We start from the raw sequence: 14,956 nt of genomic DNA, 5'->3' as shown, positions 1-14,956 counted from the left end.
AGTTCGTATACTTTATTTCTTACCACACTTCCAAATTGTTGGGGGTTAGGTTTTGTTCCTTTTTACTCTAAAGAATTTTTCCCCATAAGTTACCAAAGAGACTAAATGACGTACTTAAGACTATTTAACAAAACAAAGGAATGGTCAAAGCTCGGTGGGGGGTGCGGTTTTGGGGCAGGAAAAAAAGGACAGAGCTTCAGGTAGCCAGGGAGTCTGGTTTTCGGCGTTCCGGGAGAAAGCACCCGGCTGGGTTGGTGCTCCTGCTGGAGGATTTCGCTGCAGTCCTGTCTTGGGAAAATCTACCATCATCTGCTCACCCTGGAATTCTGAGCTTCTCTGTTGCCCTGTGAGAGCTGGGCCAGCCCTGCCCTGCCGTGGTAGTTCCATCAGCGCTTCTCGTCTGCTACAGAGTGACCCTGCATTCCCCTGCCTTGCCGAGACCCTGCCTCTGCTCTGCCAGGACATTTCTGCCACTCTACAGTTACCAGCCCGAGACTTTTTTTCCCACTATTCCCAGCTTGGTACTCCGAGGATCCTACAAAGGCACCAAGACCAAACTGCCCTGGGTTTTTGTGAAGCAAAGTCCTAGATGTTCTTGGTACTTTTTTTGTTATCAGTGCTGTAGTTGTGTTTGTTTGTTTTGTTATATATTAGTAAGAACTGCTATTTCTATTTCCAAAATCTTTGCCTAAAAGCTTTTAACTGAAAAAATTATAATTGGGAAAAAGGGTGGTGGTGGGGGTAGTTTACATTCTCCATTCCAAGGGAAGCTCCGGCTTTCCCTGGCAGATACCTGTCTTCCCAAACCAAGACACAAATAAATTAATTTTTCCACTTACTCAGAAGTGGTGAGAATTGCATCAATAAAAACACATTTTATAAATTATTGGCATCAACACAGCTGTGGTATTTCATTTTAACAGGCTACAACTTTTTATTAAAGCAAAGCCAAATTTTAAAATTTTTCTATTATCATGTTATGAGGGAGGCTGAGAATTAATTCATGCTTGTAATAATATTTATATAAGTGCTGAAAGTTAAATATAGTAGATATATGAAGCACTCCTTTTGTAAAATTCAGACTGAAAAACCTAAAACTCAGGGAGAGGCTTCATTTGCATTTGAAGGGACAGAGCAAAGTTCAGATCCAAGGGGGGAGACGTCATTTGCACTTGAAGGCACAGGGCGAAATAACATTTTTTCTTGGAACGAGACAAGAAGCGATCATCGCTGTCTGACCAAACACCCACGCCACCTGGACATCATCGCCCGCCCGGAGGGAAAGACAAAAGGACTTCAGTAAATAACTATGCAATGCAAAAGATAACACTATATCGACGGGCTGAAAAGATTTACATCCTGGGTCTAGCCTGAGGGCACAAAACCTGTATAAAAATCTAAGCTCCAGCAGCAATTTCTTGTGAAGAAGGGGAGGACTGTCCGCTGGTCCGACATCCTGGGTCTAGCCTGAGGGCACAAAAACTGTATAAAAATCTAAGCTCCAGCAGCAATTTCTTGTGAACAAGGGGAGGACTGTCCGCTGGTCCGACCTCGTTCACCAGGTGCCAACTCCCGGGCTTGGTGTCTTCAATTTTTTTGATTTAGTTTGGTGGTGGACTTTTTATTTCTTTGTAACCGAATTGACTTTAATAAATTTCTTCATATAAAACAATTTGGCTATTTTGCCTATAACACTATCCTCTCATGAATTTATGTGTTTTGTAGAACACCAATTTAGTGTTGTCTCACACACAGAATAAACCACTGTTATAAAAACCAGAATAATCTTATTTATTCATTTACAGTTAATAATACCTAGATATTGAGTAGAACATTCAGTAGAACATTATTCTTCAAGTTGTTACTTTATTAAATAGTAGTTTTCTTGTCTCTGTGTTTCAGGAGGGTGCTGGTTAGCAGTAAAGGAAGAACAGTAAAGTGGAAGAAAAGCAAACATTAATGAAGACTTGCCCAATTCAGTACATACCTTGCTATTAAAAATATGAGTCTGAGAGCACTACTGACCACAAAAGAAGTCATAGACAAAGAGAGATACATTTTTATATCTATATATAGATATTAAAAAGAAAAAAACTGTTTAACACTCTCTTAAATCAGTTCAGTGCTGGTAAAATATATAAAATTGTGATTTTATAACTATTTTTCACTATTAAGAAATCTGACCAAGATTCATGATAATTTCATGTTATAAAAGCAGAAGGGATTGCAAACAGGAAACTCTACCTAGAACAAGACAACTGCAGTGCAACGAGAGGCACACCTCAGTTCACCTTTATTTGGATTGAACAACTTATGTCACTCATCATAATATACAATGGAAATTACTTTCACAAATTGAAATTATTCAAATTAGAAACTGCCTTGAATGTCTACAAATGCAAACCTAAAGCATGTCTATTCTTTCCAATACTCCATGCCTATTCATATCTTTCTTTATCCCAGCTCTTATTACTGTGCCACCAGGATTGCTGCAGAGATCTGTACAATTATGGGCTGAGCAGCTCTAGGCACATGGAATATACTCTCATAATTATGGTCAAGACCAATCTGCATTTCACGACCAAGACTTTTTTCTTTTGACTGCTAGAAACTGAAGGACCTCGGAAAAAGCAACTCAGAGAACTGCTGAAAGTTACAAGCAAAAACTGGCAATAGACAACTAAAAGGCGTATTTGCTGACAAAACTGTAAGCACTTTATGTGGCTCCTCCTAAAGCCAGTGTAATAAATACTATGGGATTCCTTATGAGATTACAGTATAGCACAGTACATTATACTTTATTACTGCATTAAAAATTTCTTTCATTCTTATTCCATGTTAAGTTTTCAAAAGCTGTGAAGGTAAGTCTACCCTGAAAGCTCCAAGAGGCCAGACGAAGACCTCTCCTATCAACAACTCCCCTGGAGGTGGATGCCTAGTCCTCCACAAGCAACATGTTCTCTAGAGTATAGCAAAGGTTCCAAAAAAATAGGAACCTATTAAAACAGCCTTGCAAGATATATTTTCTTCTCCATTGTCACTGATTATCTTTGCTCAAAGCACATTAATGTATGTTCACCACAAGGGAGATGCATGGTTGCCTTCCTCCAAAATTAAAAGTAATAAAAGTTTTGTTCCAGGATTCATGTGCTATTACAGTAGGAATGATGGTAGGATGACTCCTGACATACACATTTGTAAGAAGTGATGCTGTAAGCAGTCCTTACTGATTACTAAATCCGTAATTTACTAAATTACTAAATCCTGATTACTAAAGAAAGAGGTTACATGAGAATGAGGATGATTCTCCAGAAAGAACATTCCACTTTCATGAATCTTTTCATGAACAGGAGTGAAGTAGGCAGAACTCCAACCAAAGACACCAAAACGACAGTCATATAATCAGAATCAAGACACCTCATTCCCTTTTACTAGATATTGTTTTAGTAATCAGTGTTAGAGGCCAGTACTGGACTGGTATAGATCTGGTACACTTGAAAGTAGAGCCCAAGGGCAGAATAGAAAAAGACAGTTGTAACACCTCAAATATCTCAAATTCTTCCAGTCAAAATGAAAATACCAACAAACTATCTTTTCTACAAAGAAGGGACAATATTATTTAAATATTTGTTCTATCAATTTAAGGGCATAAGTTGAACACCACTTAAACATCAGTTTTAAAAAGAAGTAGAAGAAGGAAGGGGGCAAGCAGCAACATTTTCCTCTTTATAAACAAAAATCTTGTGTGCAGAGCAGGTGTTTTTGTCAGATTGACTTTAGCTATGTGCTACCTTAAGGTCACATTCCTTCAAGGCATAATTAAAAATGTTAGTAAAATGTCTGCTTCCTTACAGGAAAGAATATTTCCACATGATGGCGAAGTGATGCCCAGTAGAGCTCCATTCTCTAGTTCTGACAGTCTGCATTGTAGAAATAAGGATGGGGAAAATGTGTGTTAATGTCTTCACAAATTACTCCATCTGGAAGAACTGGTGGGGAGTCATTACAAACCTAATGATACAAGAAATAGGTATTAATGTCTTCACAAATGACTCCATCTGAAAGGACCAATCAGGTTCTGGAAGAATAGATGTGGGGGTCATTCCAAACATCAAGCTGCCCAAGTTTGTTGCAGAGTCAAGCACAGCTTGAACTTCTGAACTTTGGGGGAAAATGCACAGGCCTAATACACTTACGAATATTAGCTTCTCCACCTAGGATGGGGTTACAGCTACTTTCAATGGTCAGGCAATATGTGAAGGGGGTGGGGGGGACTATACATGTTCAAGGGGGAATATTTAGTAGGCAGTTTGGGATGTCTGTACCTTCCTAGTACCCCAACCCAATGGGGAAAGGAGGAGGACAACATGCAGCTGGGAGTTTAGGATAAAAGGAGGCTACATTCTCCAAAAACTCAAGAGACCCCACAAGGTGTATGGCCTAGTAGACAGTCTCTCATTTCATTTGAATAAAGCTGCATGACTCCTCTGTCTCCTTTATGGACACTGGCTTTTCACAGCATGATTTTCAGCATAGCAGGGAGTCAAGCGAAACACCCACTGGCTCACTGCAGCTGTCCACTGTGAAGGAGCTTTGGTCTCAACATGGTGTTGAAAGTTTAACTGCTAGAGGGTCTTGTGAATGAGAAGACTGGGAAGGTTCTGTTATAAATGACTATTATAAAGTTGGCTTTTCGCAAGATGTGTGCTATATGATTAATAACTTTGTGGTAAGGATGTAAGTTTTTATTTCTGCTGTTAGTAAAGAAAATTAGGCATAGTGGTAGTAGTGATATAGTATGCTTAAACTGTCTGTTTGGCCGGGATAACATCCAGTGAACATGTAAAGAAGACTCTTCTATTGATACACCAGCTATCAGCATCTACCATCTGAAGAAAGCATGGACCAAGACCCAATCTGGAGGTGATAATGAAGACACAGCCAAGAAACACACATGCTCTAAAAAGGCGGACCCAAGGAGGGGCCATGCAAAACAGTCCCTGGAATACGGAAACTAGTTTATGGAAAAATATGAATATTTAACAGACTGATACAATAGAAAGGGTATTTAAAGAAAGCCTGTGAAATAGCAATTTGTGGACTTGGCTAAATGCCAAGTCACCTGGCCGGCCGTACTTTGCTTTTTCCTTCTCTCCTAACTGTCTTATCTTTTATTAAAACCTATTTCTTAAAATCTACCAAAAAAAGTGAATCTCGTTTTTCACAGTTCCTTAACGCACCAGAGCAAGCAGACCAAGAAGAGAGCAATGCCATATGACTCCCCACAGATAACCAGGAGACGCTTTCATTTGCCTTGGCCAAACCAGCTGTCATTTTTCAGGTGACTGTACAGACAGAAGGCAAAGAAGTCTTCTGAGGGAAGACATCTTCAATATAGCCGAGAAGAGAAATACTGTAGAGTATGAGAAGACTTTGTTACAGTAACCTACTTCTAGAACTAGTTCATGGAACCCAGAAATCTAGACCAAACACAGTTCATTGCTTCTTCCCATCCAAGAAAGTAGAGCCCCAAGCTCATTTTAGCACATTAACATAGTAATCCAGAACACTTCACTTTCCTTTTCAACTGCACTCACCTTTGCATCGATGCCAATGTGATGGCCTGCTGTGGATCTCAAAATTCAGACAATAATACCTGCATTAAGTGAGTTTCGTATGAGCAAAACATACACACAATGCGTTAATAAGCACAAATTAAAAAGGAGAGCTGTACACTCTTTCTGTTTTTCATTTCCAATAAGTGTTCTGTTGCACACTGTCCCAACAGTTAATTAGTGTTGGTGTCCCAGCGCTTCCATCCTGGCAATGCCTTGCTTTCATTAATGCCAAAGCTTCCCCTTGCTGAGCATTGTGCCATGTCTCCAAAGGATCCATACCTACTTTTCTCTCATAACAGACACAAGTCACTATTGATCTGGAATATGGAACTATATGAGATCCCCATGAGGGATGTTATCTACCTCATCCAAGTATTCAGGATTTCTCTGATCACAAAAAATTGTGAGAAATTATGCACGCTTTCAGCCTTCCACTATGAATCACAGAGCTTAAGACCTGCTACAAGGCCCTATAATGGAGGGCCATTCTCACTGAAATACTGTTGGAGGTTATGATTTTTTTTTCCTCTTCCTTCTCTCATGGATTTTTGTCCCATTTGCTGCTAAGAGAAAATAATGACTGGTACTTAAGAGAGACGAAAGAAATGGCCAGGTGGGGGAAGGGTGTGGCTGCCTACTCTCTTACCTGAGGAGCTTTCTCTTGGCAAGGGCAGAGATACTGCAAGATTTTCGCTGGGGGCTGAGGAGCTTGATTTAGCCCCTAGCTCTCTCTCACTCTTGGCATCCAATGAGAACAGCTGAGCTGCTGCTGACCATGGGGAGAATTCACTGCCACTGCAGTGCCCAGCCCTGCACTGCTTCTTCCTTACTGTGGGTGAGCCTTTGCTCAGCCATTGAACTGGGAACTTATTAACATCCGATCTGATTGGAAAGAACCCCCACCATCTATTCGGGTGCCTCAGAGGAAAATCCGGGACCCTGACGCCCTCCCCATTCCCTGAAGGTTCGTCTCCCTGGCTGCACGTTGTAGCTGCTAAGAAGTCCAATTGCCTCTGCCCAGCCCCACTGCTTTCTGCCGCTGCCTCGCTGCCTCGGGCTTTTTGGCTACACTCTAACCCAGCACCCTATGCCCACGCAATTCCTGTGGCCCTTACCAGTGCAGTGAAGTTTTCTGTTACATTTTGTTTGCCACCCCAGGGGGTGTGCTTGCTTCTGCTATCCCAGCTGCCGCTCGGAGATTCCCGCTACAGCCCCCAGCCTGCCCGCCCTTACCAGGTGGAGGAAACGTGGCTGAACTTGCGCCACAGCGCCCCCTGCAGCCGCGGGGAAATCATCGCACCTGCCCCGTCTGGTTAGAGCCACCAGCGCCCCTACCGGCTGTGACCGTAACTACACCAAAGGGGAAAGGTGCCTGCAGCTGTCACTGGGTTTCAGGTTCTGTTTGTTGTTGCTGCTGCCATTGTGGTTGTTTGTTTGCCTTTAGTACAGTAAAAATAACAGTGTAAATAACTGTTATTCCTTTCTCTGTACCTTTGCCTGAAAGCCCCTTAGTTTCAAAGTTATAAATTATATGGAGGGAAGAGGGTCTTATTTTTCATTCCAAGGGAGGTTCCCACTCTCCTTGGCAGACATCTGTCTTTCAAATCAAGACACACTCAGTTGCTGTAAAAACATAAAATGAACATTTAAAACTTATCTTATTAGCAAAATAGGCTGGAAGTGAAACATACCATGAAGAGTTTGGCTGCTGAACTAGACAAGATTTTTTGGAATTCATTGTAACATTTGCAGAGTCAAAGGATATAGTGTCCAAAAATACAAAAAACCAACTTTTTTCCCCTTCCAAAGCCTAGCAAATTATGGAGTTAGGTGGATTACAGTGCCCTTTTTCTCCTACACCAAACAATAATAACTGCCACAATTCCAGTGAATTCCTCATTATCCAAAGCCTGAAATGTAGAACATAAACTGAAACAACCCATGGTAAAACAAATACACTCTGAAGTACAAAATCTATACAAGATGGGGTAGCAGAGCCTTACAGGTCAACAAATATATACTGGTGTCTTTATCGGAAGAATGTTATCAGTTCTACTGAGACCACAACCTTTAACTCCAGTTAATGGTTAGTGCTAGTTCTCTCATATGCAGAATACAGTAACATATTTAGTCCACAAATTCTTACACAAAAAGAAAATGGCCCAAAATTTTGCTATTTTAAATGCTTTCAGGATTCAAGCATCTAAGCTTAGTATCTTGAAAGATAAAAGCCCCCTTAAGCAAGCAGCTACTCCTTCCTCAAGGAGTAAGCTGTTCCAGGGAGTTAAATCAGCTCCAAGAAAGATGAGTCACCAAATAGTTACTCTCAGTTTGGCTTATAAAGTTTGCCAACGAAGTTTGGTTTTTAACCTCCAGAAAACATTGCATTTCCCCTTGTGTCCATCTCAGGGTAAAGTAGTACCTCAAGCCCCTTTGAAATAAACTTGCCAAGTGAGAACTGTGGCTCACCACCAGCCCTACCCAGAAGTCTGCATCTTCTGGAAAAAGAATTTTGCAACCAATCTCTCTCTTGCAGGAGATTTACAGTCTGTAAGAACTTCTGTCAAACATTTGGAACTAGGCGACACTGTATTTCCTCAGTCTGCCAAGAGAGATACAGAAAGACACAAAGAACGGCAAACACTGAACAAGCAGAGTACAGGGAAAAATAAAGTCTACTTCAAGATTATCATCTTCAGATACACCAGTCAACTGAACCGAGTCGCAGCTGCAATTCAGCCTTAACTTAGATCAAAGGATTCAAAGCTCATAATGTACTGGTTTAAGAGTTTCAAAATGCAGTATAATACAAGGAATCTGAAACAGTTAAGGCTGATGACAAAGGCTGAAGCTTTCTGTTTTCTCTGAATTGCCCGTCATTGCATGGCATGAGGGATGGATTTAAGGAGTATTTTATCTGAGAAACAAACTAAAAAGTGGTGGACTAAAAGCACACAACTAATGCATGAAGTGCATCTTCTGCTTGACTGCTCAGCAAAGCACAGACGAAAGATGAGACATGTCTTGGTGTGTAAAAACACAGCCACAGAGTTTTGCATCCTGATGCACTAATTTCATTGAATGATCTTCCGTATCCAAATCTGGAAATCAGGTTTAGCTAGAACCTAATTCTGGAAAGAACTGAGTTATGAGGATTATATAAGGCATACACAGAACCATGAGAAAAAGATTGATTTAAAACTTGTTTACAGCTTACTGCTTGTAGTGAGTGAACTATTTGCACCTTATGGCTAAATTTTGCCTTAAACAAGCTGTTTTAGCTTGTTTAACAAAAGGAGAAACTTTGAACTAAGGAGAAACTGCTGTTAAGCAATGAATACTACAGAGGAAGGGTAGAGGGGTTTTTTTATGGCAATTTCTCTCCTGCACTGTAAGCCACCACCATGCAGCTGCAAACCTCTGAACTTGGAACCTTTGTTCAGAAAACCTTTCCAAGCACACGCAGACACATACACTCAAGCCCCCTGTTTGACACTGCCAGACTTCCAGAATCTTCCAGAAAGAAGACAGTGCCTACCAGGAATTCTTCCTGGAGGAGGTACTGGAGTGTTTGCTAGAAGAATCAGGTTATAAACCCCCCAGTTTTTGATCCACATGCATGCTCCCATCTCCGATGGACTCAGACTGCATATTGCGACTATAGATCATGCGCCCCCACCACTGGAGCCATGGGTGGTGACAGATTTATCTTTTCCTCTGTTTTTTTCTCTCTAATTTTCCTCTCTTAGGGTGATTATACACTTCAGAATGCCTACAATACACCTTCTCCAATCTATAAAGTTTTTTTCCACTTAAGGTTTCAAAGCAGCTCTAACAAAATTTTTGTTGTATCAGTTATTTAGTGTTTTGCTTTAATACACCCCCAGGGATCCCTTGAACAATGAACTTGGTTGCCTGCCTCAGAGGTGGGTCACACTGTTATCTTAAACAATATTTCTAAATAGTTTTTACTACATAAGCAGCACATGAATTTGAGTATTTTATATATTTGAGAATATATAATATGCATTACATATACAATATGTATACATAATATAGAATATATATAAAATACATATTTGAGAAAATACCAACCTTCAGCTTGAGAAGCTGGTGATCTTGCCCACTTCTTGATGCAATTCAGGTGGAATACATGGTAACAATTCTGACAGCTCCACACTGGGGCCACTATTCGGACCACCTCACAGCATACCATGCACTCATACTTCTCTGTGGTCAGCTGTTCAATCAATGACCCTGCAAATAAAATATATTATTTATGCATAAAAGAACAGCTAGCTGATAAACAAAACTCAAATTCCAATATTTCATTTAAATTATAGCAAAACCTATTTTACCTCTGTGGCTATAAATAAGGAGGCATTAGTTTACTCCTGGACGATTTTAGTTTGATACTTGCTAGGCATCTTTTTAGCTTTAGAGCAGGACGAAGGAGTAGAATATTCCTACTAAAGTGACAATGTAAATTCCGCTTTGACAAACAGCAAATACTCTGATCTTATGAATTAATTAATAATTTTAAGAAGGCAGGAGTTCAAGATTTTACTCATCACTTTATATGGGAAATTCATCTTTGCATACACTTTAAACCAAAAAGATGAAAGCTCTTAAATAAAGAAAACTCTGCCAAAATTACATTTAATTTCTATCCTTAAATATTCCCAGGAGATGACACTACAAATATTAACAGTGAAAGACCTGGATTATGGGAACAAGCCCTTTATAAAATGAGTGGTTTAGGAGTGGAATAACTGGGAACAACAGTCAAAGTACAGGGTCTTTTGAGACATATGAATATGTCTCAAATGCAAAAAAGTTCTTTGAAAATAAAGCAAGAACCCCGCACTAAAGTCAAAACAGCCTGATGTGCAGCTATAAGAAAGGCACCACATAAAGCTTCATTTCTGTCAGATTAATTCTCACCCATCAAGGTAAGACTATCAAATACACCTTAGAAATGTCCACAGGATTTTAAACTATATTAACTACAAGTGTACAGGGTAATGTAAAAATGTGTAATTTTAAGATCATGCCAATACAAGTGTCAGAGACTGAAATGTTATGGTTTATGGCTTAAACATATTTATGAAGGACTTTTGCCTATTATAGCAAATAGTATAACAAAAACTGCATGAAAGACCACTGCACCCTGCAGGGAGTCCCTGGGCTGAGGCCCTCAATTGTGAGTTAAACTGCCTAAGGGATAGAGATAAGGAAAGTAATGCTGCTGTTCAATGCATCTGGGAAATGATGGATAAGACTGAAAGAGCACATGCCTAGGGCAGGTATGTCCAGAAGCTTTGGGGTGGAGGCTATAACCCCAGGTTTATCTGCTGCCAGACTTGCATAGACCCTGACACTAAATGGGGGAGCAGGAGAGGTTTTGGATGTGTGGCATAGCCTCTAGTCAGAGGCAGCGAACATCCATCCACTGCTGTGCAGACCTGCCCAACTGCAGAGCCCCCCACTCCAGGAAAGCCTCATCTACCAGACATTTACGTGAGGGACAGTGTAGGGGATGTCATGGCCCATCAAAGGCCCACTCCAAGGGGCCTCCAAACTCCACATCAGAGGGCACTGCACATGATGCAACAAGATGCAACAAGATGCAACAAGATGCAACAAGATGTATAGTCTTGCATGTGACAACTTCAAACCAGCCCCCCTCAGGGGAGGCATCTGGACATTACCACCTGGTCCATGATCAATCCATTGGACTCTATACTTTTCAGCAGGGGACCCTCACCACCAAGACGACCAGAGGGAGGGGAACAAGACATCGTTGGAACCCATGGAGGGGTGGTATGTTTCTACCTAATCTGCCTCTGTCAGTCTCCCAGCCTACTCCTACTCCTACTCCTCCCAGCCCTCTATTTCTTTCTTTTTTTTCTCTTTCTTTCTCTTTGCCTCTTTTACTATTAAGTAAAACAGATCATCTTTTTGGTATCAACATCTAACCTTGTTTGTGTTTTAATTTTGTTTCTGGGAACATTTGAACCCAAGTACATTGAGCTTTATTTACAGAGTTATCCTCACTTCTCTGTGATTAGAGCAGATCACAACAAGAAGGAAAGTTAAAATTCATAATGAAGGAAATACAAAAGGAAAATAATAGAAAAAATTACTGTTGATTCAAAATCAGCTCATATAACACGTGACTGCAAGAAAGGCCAGGGCTCCCAAGTGTTAACATTGTTTGCCCTGCTCAATATGATTTTCAAGTTTGTTTTCTAGCCCACCTGCATCAAGCCCCACAGTATTTATGATTAACAGTCATTTCTTCTTGTTATCCCATAATTACTATCTGCCATAAAGGAAGATTCTCATGTAAAAGATACTTCTTTTCTCCAAAAGACTACAGTTATACCATACTCAGAAACTGTAGCTGTCCCAGAAATACTTAAAAACCCACAACCCTAGTTCCCTGAAAACACTGGCAGACAGTGTTTCCAAAAAAGCTCCCAAATAAAGCATAAAATAAACTACTACTTTAGAGGAGAAAGTTCCTTAAGTTCCCTGAGAAAGACTACTACTTATTTTCCTGCTTATTGCATGTGATGTTTTTCATTTAATAACAATGCTAGGGAAAAGACCGAGGTATCTTCAATTTTATTATTCAAATAGAACTCAGGATCATAACTATTAATTTATTTAGATCTTGATCCTCCCACGAGAAGAAAGTTTCCAACCAGACGTAGCTTCCTGATTATGCTCTTACTTTCTCAGCTGTGAAATAGGAGATGCTGAGAAGCAAATTTGATATCACAGCTAAGATAATTGGAACTAATCTACCCATCTCTACCATTCTGTGCTGCAGAGGAAAAGGTTGAGATGCTTTGTAAAAAAACAAATAAATAAAATTCTTGGTGTTTCTCCTTATTACTTCTGAACACTTAAGCCTCTTAATACTTAGTGCTTATGCAAAACAGTAAGAATAAGCTACCTAAATTGTAGTTGAAACACCAACCAGTATCATAGCACTGAAGGGATTCAGATGATTTACATTTAATCTTTTCAGTCACTAATGGTATGAGTCAGCATTAAATTCACTCAGCCAAAAACTGTGGGTCTGGTTTACACTGTCAAGAGCATGTTTCTATTCTCAAACTTCCAAAAATAGTATCCAGATATTGCCTCTATTTATAATTACCTTTTGAGGTGATGCCTAATGCCTTTTGTCTTTCTTTTATATACTCCCTGTATTCTTCACACACATATTTGGAGCTTTGTAACCTATTATTGCATTCATAGCTAGTTTTTCCAGTACTTTTCCCTGCCCTAATAGGCAGAAAGACAAAATACATTTCAAGACCCCTATGCTATCTTGTCTTGGTTCTCCTCAGAAACCAAGCCTGAAAAACAGCTCTTTGAGACACATTTTCATCAACAAGATTCAGTCCCATCTGAAGGGGAAGGATTTAGAAATGGCCTGAACTGCAGGGGAATTGCATCACCACTTGTGCTCCTAATTGGCAATTTTTGTCAATCATGCTAATTTACTAAATTTATAAAACTGTATGCACCCCTGGCTGGTGGGGTCGGGTGTGGTTTGTAGACATTTCCCTATGTGCCCCAGAGGCCTCTAATAAAGACCAGCTTTTATATTACCTCCTATATTAATACTATCTCAGGAGTATGTACTGTTTCATTTATAGGTTAGGGCAGCAAAGGCGCAGGAAAAAAGCACATAAAATTCAGTTATGAGTAGATAACTGTTCCCCTATCTGGCTTTTTCCTACTTCTCCATAAAACATGAGAAGACCTACTGTGTAAAAGTCAGTTTCAGCATTGTCCTTCTCAAGTCTCATTGTCCAGAATGCTCAGAATTTTACTCCCACAACATACGCGTTTTAATATGATACCTGACTAGGTCATCGTTTGCAGTTTGGTAGCAAAAGAGAAAAAATTTAAACAAAATCTGTGCTTCTCTAGTAAACTTACAGAATATGTTCCCACAGAGAAACCAAACATTTAATTCCACCCTCTGAAACCAATACCAATTTAATGTGAAATAATAATCTTCAGCTATTCAAGCAAGGAACTGAAGCAAAGACTGAATTATTCAAGATCATATCTTTCAAATAGGAGTCCAGGACAGTCTCAAAAACTTACCTGTATGAGTTTCTTTGTTTTTTGGTACATCACTTTGCTTTTTCCAGTACTGGGTCCAGCTGAAATGAAGTGAAGGTACTTGATCCCCCCTTAGCAGAAACTTTCTTCCATTGAACCTGACAGACTCGGACAACTGATGTCTGATTTCACTGGTCAAGTTTTCATCATTTTTGTGTGCAATGAGTTCTTTCTTCCTTTCATTTTTATCTTTTGGAGTATATGCAACAGAAGACTTCTTACTTACTTTTGTATTTTTACTATGGTGAGAATCATGTTTTTTCTGACATTCCTTTTCTGCTGGAGGTTTATTCCACACAGGCTTCCGTGGATATCTCTTGTTTACATTACTGTATCCTTTTTGCTCATCTCCACTTCCAAAAGATGCATCACAGAATGCCTTTCCAACAGATGATTCTGAAGAGTCAGACTGTGTCAAATCCAAAGATGGAAATTTTTCAAACAGCTCTACTTTCTGTTTAGAGCTCACTCGCTTTTCACGGTCATTTACTTGCTTTCCCTTTTCCCTGAAACCTCTCCCAGATGTATGCATCAGATGTGTTTTCTTTGGTTTTGCCCCTCTGCTATCAGCATTCGGTACCTCCCTGTCACTCTCAGAGGAGAGAAGATCGTTGTATCCTCTAGGAGGTGCTCTTCTACCAGGTACTAGTGCAGCATCTGAAATTCCTGGACCTGCAGCAGCATCAGTAGTACTTTGCCTTATCTTATTTCTAGCACATGTGCTATCATTCCTTAATCTGTGCAATCTTTGGCTTTGCAAACTGCGATTCTTCAAACTTTTACTGGTACCAAAATATTGGTGGAACTCTTCAGAATTCCCATACTGACTTTCTGGATTACAAAAGCTATGATGCTTTGTGGAAGAGCTTTGATAATCAGTACTTATTTCAGAAGACTGACTAGGAATTGATATATTACTTCTATTCTGATTACTGTTAGAGTCTTTTCTATCTTTATTTACCCAATTTATATCTGTAGGTTGTCTTTCTCCCGGAATGGAATCAGCAGCATCAGGATTGAAATTCAATGTACCTAAAAAATAAAAAAATAAATACAAAATCATAAAACTTAAACCATAAATACTTATTTTCAACCAAATTACCATGCATGAAATGGCCCAGAAGTTCAATGAATCCTGTACTTGACAGAACAACAGCAAACAAGTGTCCAAAAACTAGAACTGAATC

At 39.8% G+C, this 14,956-nt stretch overlaps 1 protein-coding gene across 1 annotated transcript in view; it reads right to left on the bottom strand.

Annotated features, from left to right (window-relative positions):
* The window catches only part of NFX1 (nuclear transcription factor, X-box binding 1), a 78,087-nt gene that overhangs the window by 51,013 nt on the left and 12,118 nt on the right, over positions 1-14,956 (bottom strand). The window contains 2 exon segments of the mRNA XM_066339576.1: positions 9,714-9,875; positions 13,752-14,801. Coding sequence (XP_066195673.1) covers positions 9,714-9,875; positions 13,752-14,801 — 1,212 coding nt within the window.

Source organism: Sylvia atricapilla, chromosome 1, assembly GCF_009819655.1.
Source record: "Sylvia atricapilla isolate bSylAtr1 chromosome 1, bSylAtr1.pri, whole genome shotgun sequence".
Classification (NCBI taxonomy): Eukaryota; Metazoa; Chordata; class Aves; order Passeriformes; family Sylviidae; genus Sylvia; species Sylvia atricapilla.
The sequence above is the reverse complement of the archived record's forward strand: the minus strand, read 5'-3'. Positions and strand labels throughout refer to the sequence as shown.